Source organism: Rhopalosiphum padi, chromosome 4, assembly GCF_020882245.1.
Source record: "Rhopalosiphum padi isolate XX-2018 chromosome 4, ASM2088224v1, whole genome shotgun sequence".
Classification (NCBI taxonomy): domain Eukaryota; kingdom Metazoa; phylum Arthropoda; class Insecta; order Hemiptera; family Aphididae; genus Rhopalosiphum; species Rhopalosiphum padi.
Window position 1 is genome coordinate 44,006,285 of NC_083600.1, and position 23,484 is coordinate 44,029,768.

Consider the following 23,484-nt stretch of genomic DNA (forward strand, 5'->3'; position numbering starts at 1 on the left):
TTGCAAAGAAGTTTTTATTTTAAATGTATTATACTATTGCTTATGTAAAATAAGGATGAAATAATTATTGAAATTATGGATACATTTTGAAGATGATCAGTTATCATTATTCGAATGTCCTGAAAAATTGGTATAAAATAAATATAATTTCTGTTTGTAAGTAGTTGATTATTTTTTCAATGTTTTGTGTTTATTCTCACCTATGCTATTACTATATATATATATATATATATATATATGTATATAATAACTTTACGTGGATTTAAAATTTAAAATAAGCTCATACTAATATTTTAAGAAGCAACTTCGGTCACGATGATTATTGTACTATTTTAACTATAATGTATTTATTTAAGGACATACTGGTGGATTTAATAGTAGGTACCTAGTTTTATAGTTGGATAAAAATGGATGTTTGTATATTATGTAGGCCAACTCAATGGCAAAAATAGATCTAAATAAATTACATTTTAGTACACTATTCGATTTTTACGACTTTCGGTGCTGAACAGCTATAAAATACCATATTCGAAATAATTCAATTATACTGTGAACCTGCCTTTAAATTCACATTATATACACTTATGTACACATAATATACCTATTACACCTGTACATATACGTACACACATAGCTAGAAATTTTTACTGCTAACGATTAAACTTCACAGAAAACTGTTATTTATACTTTCTGCGTTACATCGGAAGAAAAGGTGGTAGTGAATTATAAAATGGGTTGAATGAAATCGATTAAACTCGATGAGTAAAACGTACAATTTTCAAAATTATATTTTTTTTTTTATCAAATAATTCAAATGTTTCCTTTTAATTTACTATTATATATATATATATATATATATATATTATAGATTCCTAAGTTGTTTGTTTTTTTATAACACAATGGTAAACTCGAGTGGATTTTGTAAGTTGAACTGAAAGAAAATAATTATTGCATTTGAATGTAGATTTGTTTATATTATAACATTGCTATACAATCCAATATAATATTATGCTTCAAATAAAGTAATTATTTAAAAATACGATAGATTGAAACTTAAAATATACAATGTTAGATAAATTACATTGTCTCGGTAAAACTAAAAATTAAAATTTTAAATAATTTTTCATTAGGATAATCAAAGATCAAAGGATATATATTTTTTTAAATTTAGAATCTGTACAATCTGTGAAGTATCTTTTTACAATAAATACAATAGATTGTGTCTATAAAGTTCACATAAAATAAAAAAGCTACATTTTAAAATTACTGAAGACTTGTTTAAAGAATTCATCCAGTGATGGAATTCCGTTAATAAAAAAATTTCATCCATTGAATGTCCTATAGTTGGTTACCCCCGTAGGTGAATGGTTGAATAATATTTTTGGGTTAATATTTTTAAATCCTAATGAAGTGGGCTCATGTTTTGTTGAAGACTTTATGTCAACAATACCATTGGATATTAAATTTCAAATTTTTGCTGACTATTTGACTGACAATTATATAGACAACAGTTAATTATTTCTACCGTATATTTGGGCAGCTGCATCATCATCGTCGACACTTACAACAAATGCATGTGAATCCTTTCACAGTAGATTTAATTCAGGGTTTTATCATCCATACCCACAAATTTTCAGTTTTATTAAAGTTTTAACAGATTTTCAAACATATACTTATATAAAACTATCAAGTTTACATATAACTCCGCGAATAACTTCTCAAACATGTGAACGGACGAAACAAATTCAAGATGCTTTGGACCACTATAACAATAAATTGATTTCAAGAACTTCATTCATTGAATTAGTTGCATACAAATACAGAAATCGTGTAAGTATTAAAACAGTGAATTATAACAGCAAAAAATATGTTTATATGTTATATTTTTCGATTGTAAATTATTATTTCCAGATTATCCCACCTTCAGTTAACCGCAAAACATAAAATTTAAATTTAAAATATAATTTTACATATAACTTTTTTAATTGACCAACTTTTTATATTCATAATAATACGATTTGTTATAAACTTACAACAATGTGTATATAAGCTCAGCTATTTTATAAATAAAAAAAAAAAGCTAAATTTATACTAGAATATAGAAATTTGTAAGTTGGTTCGATATACTATCGAAAAAAATAATCGATTTTAATTTTGGTGCAAATTACAAACGCATTTTTGAAAAAATGGTGCAAATTACACATGTTCTGTGTATTTTGAGTCAATTTTGGTGCAAATTGACTACAGCCGGTACATAATAATATTAACTACCTGCATAATATCACTACATTTTTCGGTATTATATTATATTATGATATTTAATTACATTAATAAATTATTGATTTGAAATGATCATTTGTTTTTCTAGTAAATAATTTTCTATCAATAATTATAAAGGCACAATAAAATAATTTATTTATACCAGTTCCATGATATTAAATCAAAATATTGGACTTCGTATTGAATTTAGGTATGTAACTATTTGTATATTATAAATTATTAACAGTATACACGTACTACAAATATTGTATGCACTACTGATGTTGTAAGACTTGCACCGTGCGTGCGTAATATAATTTAAAACTGAGTGGTGAAAAATAATAATTACTCACACGACTTCGGTAACTAACTATAACTTTGTCAACAAAGTTTACGGCGTTTTAATATTACGCGGTAAAAAAGAGAAAATGACACTATCGTATACCTGTACCTCGTGTACCTATATATTATATATCGATCGCAGATACAAATATTTTTAATTTATTTGTCGTCGCGGCCGTCACAAACTTACACGCCTAACCTATTAATACGCCGTAACGTGACAACTATATGCAACAACTTCAAGCACTATTAAACGCGAGTGAAGAATATATATGATTAATAAATAATATATATATATATATATGTATAAAATAAAAATCGTTTATAAATACACTGGTTGTAGTGACTAACATGGCTTATTAATCTATAATTGAAAGCCCCGGAGAAGCTTCTATATAATAGTATGTAATATTGGATATTATGGCATTCTTATAATGATCACACAAGTGTAATCATGGTTTTTTATTATTCGTTCAGGTTGAGATACTAATTTAGTAACTTAAAAAATATATTACTGATAACAACAACGTAAAACGTAAAACGCAGAATAATAATTTAAAAATATTAAAAATACATAGGCAATTTTTTTTTTTTTTTTTTGTAAGCGTTTGTTGTTCAAATATTAAAAAACTCATCAAATTCATAAAAATGTAATGTAACATTTGGAATGTATATATATACATAAAAAATGTATGTAATATTGTATTTTACCTACATTGAAATAAATTGTATTCTTTTCACTCTGTTATGAAACGAAAATAATATGATAAAACCATTTTGATATATATATATATATATGTATATGTACGTGTGTATGTGCGTGTACTTGTAATTTCTTTATTTTTTATAAAAAATGCATTTTATTATAATATACATTTTTGCTAAAGACATTTTAACGTCAAGACATCCGATGACAAGCCCATTACTGAAGCAGAAATGTTTAAAGTAAGTTGAGTACTTACATATTTCGTGAACCCTATCACTAGTTGTCATTATCTCTCGTATGGTCGTGTGGTATTTGTAAACACAAATCGAATTCCTTATCAAAAATCGTTTACTTTGATGTGTGTGCAATACTGTGTATTACTGTAGCATAAAACCGATCTGACGTTAAATGACATTAATTAATGGCAAGTCGAACCACATGCAAAAATTTAATGCAAATATATACCTAATAGTTACAATAATTATTGTCGTTTGTGTTTCTAAGTATATAATATAAAAATGGAGAAGTATATTAAGCTTCTAAAACGAAAAAGAGTTTTTTTTTGTTTTAACACTTAAAATAATTTAAACTATTTTTTAAACACTTGTTTATGACTTAATTTGTGAATATCTATGTATTTGATATTATAGATAAAGTGATTTTATCTTCTTATTAGCATCAGTTTAATGTATTTATTGTTTATCCATTGAATTAGAGCTGAGAGATTTAATATAAATTTGAATTTAAAATGAATTGATTCACACATACATATATAATATATAATATATATATATACATAATTTAATATTTTAGTTATAATAAATTAAGTACAAACAATTTAATATACATAGTGACTAACCAATCATGTTCATCCACATTTTTCCCTTTTATAATCAAATAATTTAAATTCTGAATTTAAATATACTTAAAAATGATATTTAAAAATTTACTAGACTACTACTAGGAGTGTTTTTGGTTGATACAAACTTTTGGTTTTAAAATAAATACCCCCCTCACAATATTTTTTATCCTTTTTTACTTATTTAGTGAATTAAAGGTTTTTAATTTTTTTCAATAGTTCTACAGTTATTAAAATATTTATTTTAAGGATAATAGTGTTTACATTTTACATACACTAAAATATAAAACAGATGTAATATTAGAAAAACTGATAATATGGCTTTTACCTAAGTATATTTGAAATTATTGAAGAAAAAAGGGGGTTAATATAATAATATACATGGTGAATCACTCTGTATATTAAAATGAATGATATTAAGACCTAACAGTGTATAAAAATACGGTGGTAAATATGATTTATTACTGAAAAAAAAACTTTCCATTTTGCTTTTACTTAACTAACGTTAAATTAAGTTTATAATTTTATTTGTGGAATAACTTTTATATAAAACTTCATTATCAGTTTATTCGAATTTTTCTGGTTAACTTATTTTTTACAACTTACTGTTGTTGAAAATAATTGTTTTTCGCATTATTTTTAAATATTTAATTTACCAACTAAAGTCTAAATATAAAAAACACATAATAATCGAGATAACTAGGTAATTTTACCTCGAAATTCTGAGCATCTAACTAATATGTATCAATTATCTTATTTTAAATATTTATTTTGTTTTGAATGTACCTAAAACTAATATATAATATTGATATTTTTAACGTTGACAAAATTTAATGAAAACTTTAAGATATTATCTTGTAAAAATTAATAATAATATCGTTGAGCATTTTTTATATATAATAAAATATTAAATGGATTAAAATACAATTTATATTATATTCTATCCACGTTTTAAATTATTGCATGTGTCTTAAAACGGCTCGTTACTTTAAAGAACTCAATAGACGATAATATTAATCGTAATATATATTATTGCGGTCGTTACTAAAAATAATATATATTATTGTTTATTATAATAAATTTTAGTCGTGAAAATAATAACGTGTAACTTTTTACTTATATCATAATCTTTTCGTCGATTATTATAATAACATCGATAATAAGACGGAATATCTGCGAATAATAATTTCCAATACAGTTGAATCGTGGCAATAATAACATAGTTAGTTTATTGGGTCTGGAACTCTGGAATATACTTTGTAATAATTATAATTAATACATAATAATGTATTCTCGAGGGACATATAATAATATGTCATTATGGTATTTTGTGGTGAATGTCCACATAATATTTATAATACACATACTAGTACATTAAAATATATAATAATATATAGGTAGAAACTTTATTATCACGATACACGTGTAAGTTATGGTAACGCAGTGATATTTTCACTACGGTATATATTTACATATTATTATATTAACCAGAAAGGGATAAACTAGCTGTTATTAACTATCTTAGTAGTATATTATGGACGACCACTGGGGTGTGCCTATATATATTAATATATAATATTATGTATCCACATAGGCTTTTGCTTAACTCCATTTTATTTTTTAATAATGCTTTTAAATTCGAAATTTAAAATTGTTGAATTTTCAAATATACCCAAACACTGTATTATTTTCATATACTTTTTTTTTTAATGACATTTAAGCAGCGTTTGTAGTGGAAATTGAAAATTTATACTTCCAAAAGAACTTCCACCCTTTTTAATAAAATCATCAAACATCGAATGAATAGTTTTTGGATTTTTAAACTTAATAAATCAAATATAATATTCATATTATTATAAAAAGCTTAAAAATTATAATAACTAAATGATGATTTAAAAAATATATTTGTCAGAGTATTGATTTATTAGTAATCATCATTCTATAATAGTATTTGTAATAATTGTCAGAGCATAATAAGACTAACATTTAATTTTTAATTTTAGCGATTTTGATGTTTTATTTTAAGTGGTATTTTTTTTTTTTTTTTTTAAATTTAATATAATGAAGCGAAATAAGTTCATTTTGGTAGATAGTTATTATAATACACAGCAAATATTGACAATAACCGAAATAGTTTGTTACTCATATGGAAGACGAATTAAGAACTGTATAATGATTTCAAGCTAAACTTCGATAGAGTGAAAACAATATGAGTTTATTGTAAACATAAATGTATAAATATTAATTTATTCATTAAATGAATTAACATGTTAAATGAATACTATTTGGTTCTTTATTAGAGAGAATATAATATACCAAATTACGTTGTATTAAATACTAATATTTGAATTTTCCAAGATTATATATAAACGTGTGTATATTTTTTTTATTTTTTTTTTTTGATAACAAAAAATTTATTTATGTGTTGGCTAAATGTTCAAACTAAGTATACTTAAAATGATATTGCTTTCAATGCAGCTCAATCGATACAATTCCTTTCATTCTTCCAGCGAACTTTGGTTATGAATGGCGTTAGACGCTGTTGCCTGTTTCTAGTAAAAGATAATGATCCTTCGTCTGTCTGAGGTAGTTTGTTATCACCTCGTCGGATAAAAGCGGATATTACGGCTACGGCGTCCTGGCCATTCTGCGCTTATCTACGTCAGTAACTCGGCCGTCCTTACGTTTTTACTAATTATAGCTAATGAGTGTGTAATACTAAAATCTCGAAAGACGGTCGGACGTAATGCTATTGCGTTCGGTCAAAAGAAACGGGACAGCATATATTATTCACGTGCACAAAAAGCGTAATGACAAATCGACCGGTTGGCACAGGTAGACGATATTATCGTCATAACGTATATATATATATAGAACGGCTTAAAAGTATACGCCATACGGTATATCGCATATCGTATAACAATAACGTTATAGTCTTCGACAGAGTTTCGGGAGCCAGCTGGTTTTCGGACCGTATATTTGGGGGGGGGAGGGGCAGTGGCGCGTATGTCGCCCGCCACGCATTATATCATAATTTCATAATTTTGCCGCCGCGAACGGACGCGTGGGCGGAGCGGGCCGTCGGACGTGTGCTCGCGGTGCGAATTCGGGGAGGAGGCGGTCGGGAGGACCGTGTGGGGCATTAATAGTTTCAAAGCTTCTTCACGGCGGCAGTCACATACAACGCCGCCGCCGCCGCCGCCGCCGCTGCCGAGCAGTTCGCGCGTGAATAATGACAATTCGAAAATTCCTCGAGATCGGGACAAAACCACGATCCGATCCGCGGCAGGCAAGCAGACGCGGACGGGGGACGGACGGACGACGACGACGACGACGCGAGGGGGGTCCAGTCGTGTGTGTCGGGTCGGGGTGGTGCGACGTGCGAAGAGGTCTCCGGTCCGGAGGTGTGTGCGTGCACGCGTCCTATACAATCGCGATTCTCGCGGAGGGCGTTACGCCGGTCGGTGTAGGGATGATAGAGGAGGGGGAGGTGGCGCGAAAGGGGTTTTGACGAGAACTTTTGCCGCGCGTCACGCCACCGCCACCACCGGTCGCCGCGGTGTGGGATTTCTTGTCGCTCCGTTTGGTCGACGTAACAATAAACTTTTGCCGCCCGCGCAAAGGGTCAGCGGCGGCGGTGCTCTGCGACCCCCGAGTAACTGATAAATTATTATTATTATTGTCATCGTCAACAATACGGCGGAATATTTCGGCGAATCGTTTTGGCCCTTCGCAGCCACACACCGTCGTAAAATTCAACACGCGACGCGCCGCCGTTTACGCTACGCACACACACACACACACACACACATATTATACATTATAATATTATATTATATAGACGTATTGTATGTATGTGGTGTATCGTGTATATATATATATATATATATGTATGTATGTACTTTGTGCGAGGTCTATTCTTCGCCGGCCGTAGTTTAACCCACCACGCTTTTGTTGTCACGTCGACAGAGACGACCCGGACCGGCGCGCAGAGGGGTGGTAAACGACAAACGCCGAGAAAGTGGTTAAATGAAAACGAATTAAAAAAAAAAACGAAACGAAACGAAACGAAATTAAATGACGAGAACCCGTTGCGTTCGCCATTCAATTATTCATATCGGGTCCCGCCGATTCACGAACAATAATAAATGTATATTGCGTGTAATTTGTCAACATCATTCGAGACCACTGACTCGGTGGAAAAACGTTCGGTGCCGAGACAATAAGTCGGGGGTGTCCGCCGCGATAATTGATTTCCCGGCAGCGCACGGGGAGGTGCCAGTGCCCGCGATTTTTCCTGTTTTCCGACGCGTCCGCAGCGAGTACCGTACGCGATGCAGATGGGTTCTATCGCGCAAGAGTACGACCTCCGAGGGCAGTGCCGTACCTGTGAATTTATGTACAGACGATAATAATAATTATTTGTGTAAAAACACTTCGGCCCACGGGCCGCAGCGGAAAATCGTAAATCATCTCACTCAAACTTTTACTTCGAGAAATTAGTTTGAAAACCAATGGTCCGTGTTATTGTTATTTATACTAAATATAATGTTTTTCACCACTTCTGCAGTGCGTTGCGTGCGATGTGAAAAGTTTTTATTTTTTCTAATAATTTAGAGCGACGTTTTTTCCGAATGCCTACATGAGCGGAAATAAATACGACACTGTTTGCGGAGAGACCTTTTCGTATTATGAAATAATATTATTGTTTAGTCTTTCTCGTACATATCATAACATTGTTCCCTTAAAAATTTGTTCGAGCACGAGTGAACATCATTAATTTGTAATTTACTTTATGTCATTTACTTACTCGTGTGATGTTAAAAATCATTATACTTCATATTGTATACGTCATGTGAATTAAAAAATAAAATAATAATAACAATAATAATTATAATAAAAAGTACCCAAATCGATTTTATCATATTTTTTTAAATATCATAAATAATATGTAGAAATTATTAACTAAGTGTCATTATGACTTGCGTTGATATAATGACGCGTATACATAAAGGGAGAGAATGTTTATATCAATATAATATAATAATTAATGTTTCTTACCAAAAAGTATATTTTGTTTGATTTCTTGTTAATAAACTAAATCCACGATCACTTACCTAAAACAAAAAATGAATGATAAAAATATTATAATATTTTAAATTTAAAAACAATAATACATAAAATAAGTAGAAGTAAATTATAATTCTTTTGAGATGTTTTGTGCATAAAAGCAATACTTTATAATATCTGAAATATTCAAAACAACTAATCTATTACACGCTTGAGTTTTGATGATAATATTTCAAATATGTTTGACATTTGAATATAATATATCCCACGGGGATTTAATAATTCATTATTATTTATTTTAGAATTTTTGTGCATATTTTACAAGATTACCCGTATGTATAATGTATATTATAATATCATATTTATCTATTATTTTATTATATCAATTGTTGTTTTCTAACATTGTGGGTTTTCTTTATGTAAATGTATAATATATTTATATTCGTTCAATACATAAGAAGACATGCATATTTTCATTTTAAATATTTGAATTTCGAATTTTAGCACACTCGTAATGCTATGCACATGATAATATATAATATAAATTATATACTTTTCAGAACCTATAAATATACATAATTTAAAGTAAATCTTGCATGGTTACACTATACCGTATTAGAAAGAAATCTAGAAATGAAAATACGTATAGGTATAATTGGTAGATAATCAACGTGTATTTTCTGTTCATATTATTTTAATCGCATTAAACTAATATTATTAAATGTTAATGACGGGGCGAGTGATTGTTTTTAACTTGTGTAAAATAAAATAATTGTGTGGTTTACAAACTTTAAACGCTATATAATATTATTACATACTTTTATGTTATACAAATAAATTACTATTATTATTTCAGCTGGATTTTAAGATAATGTTAAATAATCGAAGGTTGCAATTTAATTTGATGTGTTCGTCGACGATCGAACTATATAGCACCACTGAACATTAAATATATATTTTTATGGTAAAAGTTTGGTATAAAAGTGAACATAATACAAATGCATATTAATGACCCTTGTAGGTGCAGTCTTTTTTATTACAACTACCTATTTCAAATGTTTTACTTACGCAATTTAAATGATACGGTTCAAACATTTATAGACGTGTAATAAACCCCTGAATATACGAGAAGGCTGATAGCTAGTACTGATTATTAAGTTGAAACAATATAATAAATAATTCTGAAAATGTGGAAAAATCATACCCAGCATGGTTTTTTGAATTTAAAATCATTATTTATTTTAATTACTAGTTTTCATTTATTCGATTTAGGTACTGACATTATTATATTATATAACACATTTACACATGCACTGTTATTGTTACATGTTTAAAATTGGAACTTTATTCCGTAAATAAATTATTATTATTATTATTATTATTGTATTATTATACAATACTAAGATTTGTTTTCGAAAAAATGTCATTGTTAATAACTTGTATTTATCCGAAAGTAGTGTTAACTCTAAAGATCTAGCATTTAAGACGTTTTTAAAATGTTTAAAAGTTACTTCGATGTTCCACGATAACTTAACTAATTCTCAGAATTTAATTTTTATAATTATGGAAGCTATTATACACATAGTGTATAAAGATAGTCAAAGCAAGAAATTCTTTAGAGTATAATCACTCTCTACGCTGCAAGGTGACATGGAATTAGTATCCATCAGTTTTTAGATCGCCATTACATGCTCGAGTAAAGTTCAATGGGGTTTTGGAAACCTAACTATTGGGTAGTCCACTACAAACTAAACTGGTCAACGGCTCTTTACAAAGATGAGTTTCAAACGAACTACGATGAAAGTAAGTATATATTAAGGATGGTTTACTTTGAGTATTTAAAGTTAAAATAATTTGTTTAAAATAGATTGTTTCATAGTATTGTATTTTGGTAATGTTTACTCATAATCAATATTATATTTTGTTAGTATATCAGTCTATAAATATGAACAGAAATATATCATTAATTTATATAAAAAATATAGTTATTTTAAGTACTTATTAAGTTAGTGTCTTAATTAATCAAGACGTAAAAAATAAATATTTATAAACCACCCAATTGGAATTATTCGTGATAATTTATATCTACATCTTTAAGTTTATTATTGATGTTTAAAAAGTTATATATTGATAATATCAATAAATTATGTTAAATTTTGGTAAAATTATATTAAAATATTGTGTCAATTTATTATTTATTGCAAATGTATGCAACGTTTTAAAAATGTTGAATACATATTTGACAATTCTATAATTCAATTTGATTAGTCTTGAAGTGAATTATTAAGTTGTCAACAATCTTATTAATGCTAACCACGGGCTTGTATTTTTTAAATAAATATTACAAAAACTCTTTTAGCTAGGTATAATAAGGGTACAAAATAAATTGAATAGCATGTCTTTATAGAACATGTGGAATTTAAAAAGGTTCATCAAATAAAAAACAAAATTATTTTATTAAACACTGCGGGATTCCTATAAACGAGTGGCTAACGTATATTCTGCAGATGTAATTAGTAAATCCAATAGAATAATATAGATCTGGAACTTTATAGGATTGCTAAAATATTTTTTCTAAAAAAAATAAAAAATCGTTTCATCATATGAAAGAACTCACATTTTTTATTTGATAAATATCGATATTATATACAATGTAATAACTAATACTTAATAAAAAAAAAAATGTTAAATTATTAAATTTTTATTTTAAACTTTTGTACTAGCGATCCTGTTTTTACATACGTAGGACGATCCGGGTCAGTATCATTATAATATCATACGTGGCTCATAATATTATGGTGTAGGGCCAAGGGTCACCAATTAATATTTTTAAAAGGCCACATTAAAAATTTCAACACTTTTCGCGGGCAATCAAAATTCTAAGTACATATTTACATTATTTAAAAACCAATAATATTCAACAAAAATAATAATTTACAATCATAACACATAATATAATTTTGTCGTAATATGTGTTATTAATAAATCATTTTTTGTCTGCGGGCCGGATAAAATGTGTTTTCGTGACACCATTTGGTGATCGCGTAGGTATTTACAATCATAACCGCCCGCCGTATCTAAGTTCGATAAGAATGTATACATGGTTAATTTTTATGGAATAAAAACCAGACTTTTTGTCGTATCGGAACATCGCAAGTCCGTATTACTATACAAAGATTACACCGAAAATATTTATCTTGATAAATTAATAATATGGCATAGTGATCTTATTTTTATCACTAACATTTTAAAGTTGTATAACATAGACCTGGTACGTACCTATATGGTACAATGTATGATTTCAAAGAGTTATACGATATTTGTAAGCCATTATTATTGTTATGTTAAACATATAATTCCAATCAGATAAACTACAAATATTATAAAATTGAGCTATATTGACGATCGTTTTGTTTATTTAGCATTATGCATAGATGATTAATAAAATATTGATATGAATAATGAATTACCATATTATAATACAAATAAATATTAGTCAGTTATGCTATACGATGTAATGTAAACTGTGTACACAAATTGTAATATTATTTCATATATCATTTTCCCTTTATCTGCGTGCTAATATAGAAGTATCCACTGTTAGGAGTGAAAATAGAATAGATCAGACAAATAATATCAAATAATACATCAATGGATACTGCGCATTAACAAAAAGCTTACTACTATAATCAAACAATTATTTTCTGTGAACTTCTAAAAGTCCAAAGTGTTGAATTAAATATATATTTATTTTCATAAACAATATCAATAATTCACTAATAGTAACCTAAAACACATTTCGAATTGTTTTTCAATAACTGAACAAAATTGTTTCGAAATATAATTTTGAATATTTATTCTATTATTCAAATACATTTTATTGACTGCAGGTGAATTAGACTTTTAATTTGTAAACTTCAACAAATCGACATACAAACTGTGGTGACTGGTGATACGTTTAACGCAAATAGTTAAGTGTTTAGTGTCAAAATTAACCACTCGTTAAACATTAACATAGTAAATTATTTTATAACTCTACAAAATGATTTTATAATAAATTAAAAACAGTTATAAACTCCGATAAAATTAAAAATAATTTTGATTGGTGTCGATTAATAATAATAATTATAAATGTTTTTATCGTAAAATTACAACACTGAAATGAAATGAATAATATTACGATAAATTATTATATTAAAAATTAAATAATACAGCATATTATGTTCTGATTATATACCTGTATATTATATAATACATATTTTTTTTAAGTTTAAAATATAAATTCATCTGTTGATAATTTTTATTAAACAGTCATCTGTAAAAGTTGTTCTTTAAATGTGTGATATAAATAAGTTAAATGTACGGCCAATATACTATGATTTACATACCACCGTATTTTATAATATAATCAGCAAAAGTTGTTAAGATATTTATTGTACTCGTACTACTACATACGTAGGTAATGCAAAGTTAAACGTCCATTAAAAAAAAAAAAGTTCAATAACACTCGGAAGTCGTTCTCAAACAATTCAATTTTTCTTATACGTTTTTATATTTTATTCGCGTATTAGCAGTTTAAAGTTTAAATAAAATTTATATTGAGTACACTGTACAGTACAATAATATTTTAAATCAACTATTGTTAGATTATGGCCTGCGACTCAATAATAATGTTGTATGATTAAAAATATTATATTGCTCGTCCGACATGGCAATTATTATTTGCAATGCCATACTACCTAACATTATTTACTGTGTTTTATTTTAATCCGCCGAACAGAACATTATCCATTTACGATAACGAGAACAAAAAAAAAAATAAATAGTTTGCCGACGTAATCCGAAAGTCTGTCTGTGACAGATACTGTGGAAATAAAACGCAATAAAATAGTACAAACCGATTGTCTTACTCCAAAAGACCATTTTTGTTCAAGAGAATCTCACAACGGTGTAATCCCAGTTGTAAATTTGTCATTTCGTTTCAAGACTCCTGGGAACGAACGAGTATCTAGTTTTTAATCAAATCTGCAACCGGGAAAGAAACTTTCCGTGTACCAACAGGATCAAGGACCCGGAACGCATTATTTCCTTTACTATACTCGCACAAACACGGACGCGATCGTTTAAACCAATAGTTCATTAAGTTTTTCCATCGGCGCAGTGGTTAAAATTAAAATTACGTCCATAACGAAAATTCCCAATAATAATAACATTATTGTTTGCGGCACTGCTGCTGCATGTCGTCAATATAGAATATCGCAACGGACGTTAATCTTTCGAGTGCCGTGCGAATGCGATGCAATTGTGCAGTCTATATACGCATCGCAAGCCGCGTGCATCATCCGGTAGCTGTGTCACACGACGTGAACTACTGCGATTATTTGCGTCTCACCGGTATTATAACCTCTTAAACGGTATCGCACTTAAAACTATATCGTAATGACTCGTGTCTAAGTAAGATAAGGTCGGGTGTATTATTATTATTATTATTATTATTGCTGCGTAGGTTTCAGACAATATCTCCGAAAGTTTTCTGAGCGAAGTCTTGTCGGTCGGAATATAAATCGCTGCTTAAACTTTTGGTCACCGAATTGTTTAAACCGTAGAGTTGAATAAATTCGTACAAAGTTTTTTGATTCAGCACGTATATATAATATGGCGAATCGCGGAACGGCGTGCATATAGTCACGACCGACATACGCGCCACGTATACTCACTCGTGTGGTGTTGGTCCGCCGGTGGGTGGGTGACTACTGACGGGGTGGGCGAGTGGAAGTGATACCTTTTCAAATTACTTTTTGTTCTGTTTTCGCGTATAGGTGCGTGCGACTTCTAAATAATAATAATAACAACAACAACACACATTTCGGATCTCCGCCCGTCTTGAGTCGTTATTTTTGCTCTTCGCCGCCGCCGCCGCCGCGCATCGGATTACTTATGCTTATATTATATCTGGTATACATATATATATATATATATATTATATTACTAGGAAAACGGCGAAACTGCGACCTCTCGGTCTTGGCCGCCTGGTGATTTCGGGATTAAACGAGTCCCGGTGGTATTTTATTACCATATACGTACCACGTACGCCATTAATACGAGCAAGCAAAAACGCGCATAGATATTATTTAATATTAATGAATAGAATTTCCAAGCGTCTGTATCGTATATACTTCACGCATGTACTGCGTGTCGTTGACTTGGACTAGTAAACGTTTTCGACATTTTAAAACAAACGTAATACATAAAACCTAATAACAATTATAATAATCATTATTATTATCGCTGTTGCTGTTCTAGTCGTTCTAGTTGTGCACGTATAGTGTGCCGCCGCGAGTGATATGCAGGACGCAGGTAGTGCCGCCGCGCGGGTCCTTAATGCGAGTGGCATAAAGGACTCACGCTTTTTAGAAGTATATAATATTATAAACGATATTTGTATCTATTCTTCGAATCTATAAATATGGTTTACGCTTTAATTAAAAACCATAAAAATTAAGCCCACTAATTTGTTAAAAATAAAGAAATCATAACGTCTTATTATTATATATTATATGAAACAATTTTGAAATATTATTACAATTTAATTATGATATTTCAGATAGCTATGAATATTGAATTAAAAATTCCTATAAACGTTAATATTATGCTTGCAGACTAAATACATTTATATTTTATATCACTTGATTGAAAGCACACAGTGAAAAGCATGAAAACATACTTTAGAACATCGTGAAACAATATAATATATTATAACATTAAATAAGAAATTTTCAGATTAATACAAGTAGGCTTAGGTAAGTTATAAAAATTCACCTACATTTGTCTTAATTTGATTGAAAAATAATAAATTAATGAGAAAAAATAATGTATATTATTTGAGTATTAACTAATAATGAATGTTAGAAATAAAAATGACAAAATAATATTATTTTTTTATATTTGATATACCCAAGTAAATATTATTCCCTTTCACTCTTTCCCTTAAATTGTATTTCAGTTAAATATTATAAAGTATTACACAAAATCATTCTGTAAAATTCATTATTAATAATAAGATAAAATATTCAATAAATTACACTTTTTAATATTCTTTATTAATTAACATATTATATTGTAATTGTTTAATAGTTGGGTCATTAAAGTACTCATATAATTTAAATTTTAAAATAAACTGTTATGTGTATGGTTATTATAGATGGCAAATCATTTTTAGAACTCAAGTATAACATAATGGCTGCAAAGTAGACATATTATTATGTGTAATGTGTAGTAACTACACGTGGAAGATAAACTAATAGTTTTTATATTGGTTTAATAATATTTAGTAAATACATAAAAATTATTATCTAAAATAAAATAACGTATAATATATTAATAATTTATCATATCCAGTGCTGAAATTGAGAGGAGAATACGCAAGGGACGGATTCCTACCATTCGATAGATAGGGTAACTACCCTTTCTATTTTTCTATTTATATCTTAGGCAATAAAATATTTAAATATTCTGGTACGCATATTTTTTTTTTAATACAACGTGTCGAAATTGACGGTTTGCACAAAATTATAGAGAAAATAGAAGGTTATACTTGGAATGATTTTTGCACCGGATGACGATTCCAATGTTTCATAGATTACCTGAGCAAAAACAAACGTATAAATCATACACATACCCTACTTTCCCATTTGTAAGCTGTGGTTGTTAGACAGTATGAGAAACTGGCATATACGGTGGCCCACAGACTACACTTGAATTTATTATATATGTTCGCGTTCCCGAATGTTTCAATACTTTTAGTTATTAGAAACTTAACGGTATTTACTGTAAATAATTGGTTTTGCCGAAACCCAAAGGCTGTCGTCCAGCAAACGTGGAAAATTACAACAATTGCAATAAAATAATTATTAGTATTATTTTACTGAGCCATATTCATTATAAAACGATATTAAAAATATTTAAAATCAGTTTCAATACTTGTGATTATATTAGAAAAGTATTTATTTACCATTATAATATAATATACTAGCGTAGTATAAAATAAGCAAAAAAAAAACAAAAATCAAAAGTATTCAGATAGTATCACTTTCAAACCATATTTAGTTTATTGATTTGGTAAAGTTTACTACAGTAATGCGAACAAATGAAACGTCTTTTTTAAAGTTCGATGAAACATTATACGGTATTATAATATAATTTCTATAAATATATTTTTTTATAGCTAAAAATTACTTTTGATTATATCTAACATATGACTAAAACATATTTAAGTGGAAAACCTTTATTTTTATTTTGATAAAAAATGTTTAATGTATATATTATTGATATAGTAAATTGATGTACCGATATCAAATATTGAGCAGAGAGCATAGCCACCATACGCGTATAGTCGTAAAGAGGTGAAGATACAGTTTATAGTATAGTCCTATGAATTTAAATTATACCACTTTCTTAAATTTAATATATTACAGTATATATAGCTGATATATTTTATTTTAAATATTACTGTTACAAAATATATTATGATATTGACATAACAAAGACAATTCAAAAACTTATCTATTCCGTTCAATATTCATTTTTAATGAAAAAAAATTCGAACTTCGAACGTAATATTTAAAAATCGGGTACTATTGAAACAAAAAAAAAATAAATTATATCTAATTTAGTTAGTTTCATACGGAAAATAAAGTACCTAATACGATAACTAGTTTCCATAAAACCAAATATAATTTAGAAAACTGTCAAATTGCATGTTGTGATTTCACCGAAGATAGCTTGATACGTATTTGAATGTTGCAGGATTGGGTCACGATTAAATTGTTTGATCGTGTAATCTCAGTTTACGTAAGTCCATTTAGGACTTCAGTTGTCTTTGTTTTACTTCAATACAGTATTAAAGAGTGATTTATGTAGTACCTGTGTAGTGCACTTTTCCCCCTACTTGGCGCTATCTATACCGATAGTTGAACATTTTAGTCATCTTCCACATTTTTTACTCACCATTCTACGATTCCATCTTAAGGTTTTAGAAGACTTTAAAGATTCAATCAATTATCCCCGTGGGTATCGTCAGTGATTTTCAAAAGGTTCTTGTGTACCTACGACTTAACCTCCTTTTATTTCATTCCTCTTACCGTTTCTACTCATAACCTACTCCCTTGTCCCTACCCATTATAATATACAAATCTGATTCAAACTTTCTTATTTTATTTTACTTTTTTTTTAGTATCTAAGAGTTTTGTGAGAGGGTGAGGATTATTTGTTTTCACTTTCCATTTACTTTCATTAATGTATGTGGACCGTTAAAATATATGTCAATAGGTGTTTTCTCGTATATCCACCAACCAATATCTACATCAAATCACAATTACTTCCGGAAATAATAATAATAATAAACAAATATATACAAGCTACAACTACATAGGAATTTCAACCAAATCATTGATTGTCATAAACATTGTAAAAAATACACGCGTCGGCGTTTATATATAACGGTCACTTAATGTTGAACATATTATCTAATATCTATTATAAACTAACATTTGAAAAAAATCTCAAAACTAATTTTGTTTCCAAAAACCAATTAATTTAATTTAGTATAATTGATTTATTTTCAAATAGTATTTTTAAATCCAATATCATTGTTTTATAATAGTATGAGATTGATAAAATGAGCCACTAATGGTTGAAAATCCGAAAACCCATGAGGTATGGTTATGAACTTAATTCAACATGTAATTATTGATTTTGAAACGGTAAAAATTATATGCATAATAAAGGTCAAATCGAATCAATAACCTTTGGTAAATCAAAGTATCAAGATCGTTTGAAATATGCTGTTCATAAAAAACTTTTAAATAATAAAATGATTAATTTAATATGATACCATTGATACCCATAGTGTTATTAAATCGAATTTGTTTTAGTATTAGATAGTAATCAGACAATTATATTAAGTATATATATTATTATTATAACAATTAATAATAAATATTTTTTTTTTTATTAAAAAACTATTTAATTAATCTTGGTCCCTAGTTTTCTTCAATAATTATGTATTTTTTTTTATATTAACAACATTTAGATAGAATAAATTTGCATAATTATTTAATTATAATTGTATGCAGGTCCAATATCCTGTCTGTTCAATGTCCATTGGCCCGATATCTTGTTAGCCCACTGATTGTCGGTTCAATATCGTGATCCTTTCTTAGACATTTTAATGTAAATATTATTCATAATATTTGTGTATAAGTTGTAGACCGGTATTAAGATATTATATTTTTTTTAAAGATTAAAAGGTTTGTAAAAAAAAAAAAAAAAATATTATAGAAATTTAAAGAAAACGGTATTGCGCAACATTCCTTTTAATAATAATTTATTCATAAAAAATTACAGAATAATTTGAAGAGTAGATAACTGAATAATAACCCGTATTTAAATATTGAATATTTAACGCTCTATAACAATATTATAAATTAAAAATTAAAAAATGGATTAAAGTATAATTGGTGAGATTGTTTTCTTTCTGTTTTTTTTTTATTATTATTATTATTTAAATTAATTTTTCTTATTGTCATTAATTATATTGTTAAAAGTATTTCAAAAAAAAAAAAAAATTAAATACGATGAATTATTAAATGTTAAATACATAATCAGAGGTTATAGATTAAGGTAAAACAAAATATAATATATTGATTGCTGTAAAAGCCTGGTACTGTTTTAAATTGTATTTTTAGTGTCAGTAATGGTTGTGGTATTTTATAACGATTCGCTGTACATAAAAAAAATCAAATTTTAAAATCTAGCTGAGAGAAAAAAATGAAAATATATTTTTTCAGAAAATTGATCTAAATTTGAGAATGAAAAACTATGTGTATATTAGAAGACGAAATAATTTACTGAAGAATGGTGAAATCTAAAATAAAGACAAGTTATATAATTACATAAACATAACATGTTTTTTTCAGTCTTTTATTAAGATTTATCAAAAGTTTAACAAAAGACATAGAATGAACCTGTCAAAACTGTTATTAGAAAGTTAGCAAAAAATTAAGAAATAAAATTTAAATCAATTGTCGAATATCTTGTGAATGATATATCTATGTGTTAACGATTTAAATTTTTCGTTATAATTGATTTATATACTTTAAATTTATATGCTTAAGTATACAGTAGGTATGTCTCAAAAGTCACGTATCACCCTTAACATCACCGTAGAAAATCAATATATTTAAATGATTTTGTTTTTTTTTTTTGCAGTAATAAGTATGAAGATTCTGATTGAATGGCATAAGATTCGATTTTTCTTTTCAAAAATTCAAAAATAAACAAAAAAATTAAAGTTTGGATGTGAATAGAAATAATAATAGCTGTGTCTTATCGTTAGGTTTGCTGAACAACAAAATTGGTTACCTATTTTTAAGTATCACAGCAATTGTTGACACCAGAGAAAATTATTTACAATTAAAAAAAAAAAATCACGGAAGGGCAACAATAATAATAGTGCAAGCGAGAGAACACTAGAATAGTGTGAAACACTAAGACTTGACGTCTTGACATTCGAAAAAGCGCATCCTAATAGGCAGGTATAAAATAAAATAAAACACTAGAACAATACTAAGTGTTTGAGTTGACTGTATAAAGAAATCATTTACTCGTATAGGTTACCTACCTAGTTGAATGCATCCTAAAACAGAGCTATTATACTTAGGTATTGTTATCAAAACGTACGTTAATATATAAAAATAAACGTCATGGAAATAATCTTTTATTTTGAAAAACAACAGTTTAGACTCAACAATGACAACAATTAATAATAACTAGCAACGTTTTTATTTAATGCTTATTAAAATTCAAGATTTTTTTCGAATCAGCAGACAAGAGTATATAATGGATAACGTGGTCCAATAATAAAATCATAGATTCAAGTATTTTACTCGACGAAAAGTATTTTACGACATTATTTTCGAACCGTATAACCTCTTCGATAAAACATTTCCAATCATACAATAAAAATGCCTTTTTGCAGAGAGCTACATAACTTGAGTTAAAAAGAATGTCAAGTATCGGCATTCAAAAGTTTCAATTTGCTCAGTCTTTTTGTCTTATTATTTTCATTTTATTTATCCTTAAGATAATAACTTTATATTGGACAAAATAATATGTCGTTCAATAATTCGATATACATACCTAATAATACTTATAATGTTTATCTGGTGAAATGATTTATTTGGCCAAAACGTTTAGAGCAAAGCATTTAATCGCCAATGTTATTTTATTTTATTTGCTAGAAAGGATTTTCATTAAATGAAACATTTCTATTTTAACAAATAAAGTAATTTAAAACCACATCAATATAAAATATCTGTATTTGATATTAAGGCGCATAACACTATAATAGTATAATAGACACAACACACAAAACGAGTTTTACATACTTGTTTTGTGTGAAATGTATAATAAATTTTTTTCTTTTATAATAGTATAGTAATTCGTTTATCTTATTCAAAAATATAAATTCTTCTCAAACAATGTGAAATAAAACGAAAATTTAAAAAGTAAATTATCTATTCAAAATATAATATTATTGACTCGTGAATGAGTTTATTGACTACTGTAAAACGTTTATAGTTCAGATCTCAATATAATTTGCGTATGAGAAGTAGTATCCTGCACTAATTCAAATAATGTTAAAATTATGCAATATCAATAATAGAACAATTCATACTTTAGACGACGAGGCGTTAACATTTTTTTTCTTAGCACTTCCATATAGTGTCATACAAATTGTTGAAAAATGTTAACTGTTCGTGACTTATTATTTTACATACAAAAGGTACATTATTTAAGTCACTTTTAACCGTGATACTTAGCATCGTGTCACATTAATGAAGCTTACTATCATAATGAATTATACGACAAATAACATAAAAACATATTCTGTATGACAGAAATATAGGTCAAATACCGTGTGTAAGCACTCATGATTTATGACTTGTGAGTAATTAATAAAAATACAGCATCAATTTTAGTTTAATATTAACAAACTCGGCGGAGGTCAGTTTATATATATTTAGTTTTATAAATAATATAATATATTATGTACTCACTATGTGAAGCTATAGTGATTTTCATAGTAATTTATTATATGTTTTTTGTGCTTTTATCACTGTAAAGGTGAGTACATTTATGAAAATGTTCTGTTTATTTATATGATGCTTTTTAGAAGAAACAAAGGCACTTTATTTGTACATGGTAAGACACAAAATAACGTCGAAATTTAATTTATTTAATATTTTTATTTTTATAATATATATTATTTAAGTATAAGTGCATTACCTTTATATTTTCGTACTAAACTCTTGTTACACGTATGGTGGCTTTTTTTTTTATTAAGTTTTGAAACGGACCAAGCTGTGTATATACTAACAAAGTTTGTTATGCATATAATATATTTATTAATTTAAAAAAATCATAATTATTATACGCGTTACATCGATAATAAATTTATTATAAATGTTATTTTTTAAGACTAAGCTTCGCTATTTATTCGATTAAGATTTCATTTATAAGGTGCCATTAAATATGGGTGTCACCAAAGTTGTAAAATTTTTTTTTAATTTCCGACTAGCGGATGTTTTTACGAAAGTTTATAATTGAGATTTACCGAAAAATGTTAGTGAAACTTTTGTTTCGTTTTCCCGTTTTGCGCCTGAAGATAAAATAGTCTTTTGTAATAATAAAAACCTAAATTTAAAAAAAAAAAACTAAGCTATACTGGTAAAAAAAAATACTGAAATTATTTTTTCTCAACTTATATGACACTATAATAGTTCTGTAATAATTCAACACTACAAACGTATTATTTTTTTCTTTATTCCTCAGGTAAATGGATATTCGTATTGTTTTATTTATTTGTAAGTGTTATATATAATACATAAGTTATATTATACTTATTGTATTTTATACTACGGATAATCAAGACTGATATTAATAAAATTCACTGTAATTAATAAATTAAATTGATATTTGTCATAATTTTTATTTACATATTTACATATTTATAATACTTGTATTTTAAACAATATTATAAATAATATAGATATTTATTAATACATTTTTAATAATTGTTTATATTATTATGCGAAAAAATCAATAAATTATAAAAGAATACAAAACTCCTTAACCTATACATAGTATTATAAACAAGTTAGACGCACTTTATATTTAACTTGAAAAG

The 23,484-nt window shown here is 27.5% G+C and overlaps 1 protein-coding gene across 2 annotated transcripts in view; it reads right to left on the reverse strand.

The window, feature by feature from the left end:
- The window catches only part of LOC132930683 (protein amalgam-like), a 305,488-nt gene that overhangs the window by 235,294 nt on the left and 46,710 nt on the right, over positions 1 to 23,484 (reverse strand). The window contains exon 1 of one of the 2 annotated variants that reach the window (XM_060996683.1): positions 14,135 to 14,435. The exons of the other annotated variant lie outside the window; for it this stretch is intronic. Coding sequence (XP_060852666.1) covers positions 14,135 to 14,159 — 25 coding nt within the window. The 5' untranslated portion in view covers positions 14,160 to 14,435. Of the gene's footprint in view, positions 1 to 14,134; positions 14,436 to 23,484 lie in introns of those variants that run through there. 2 annotated transcript variants of the gene reach the window in all.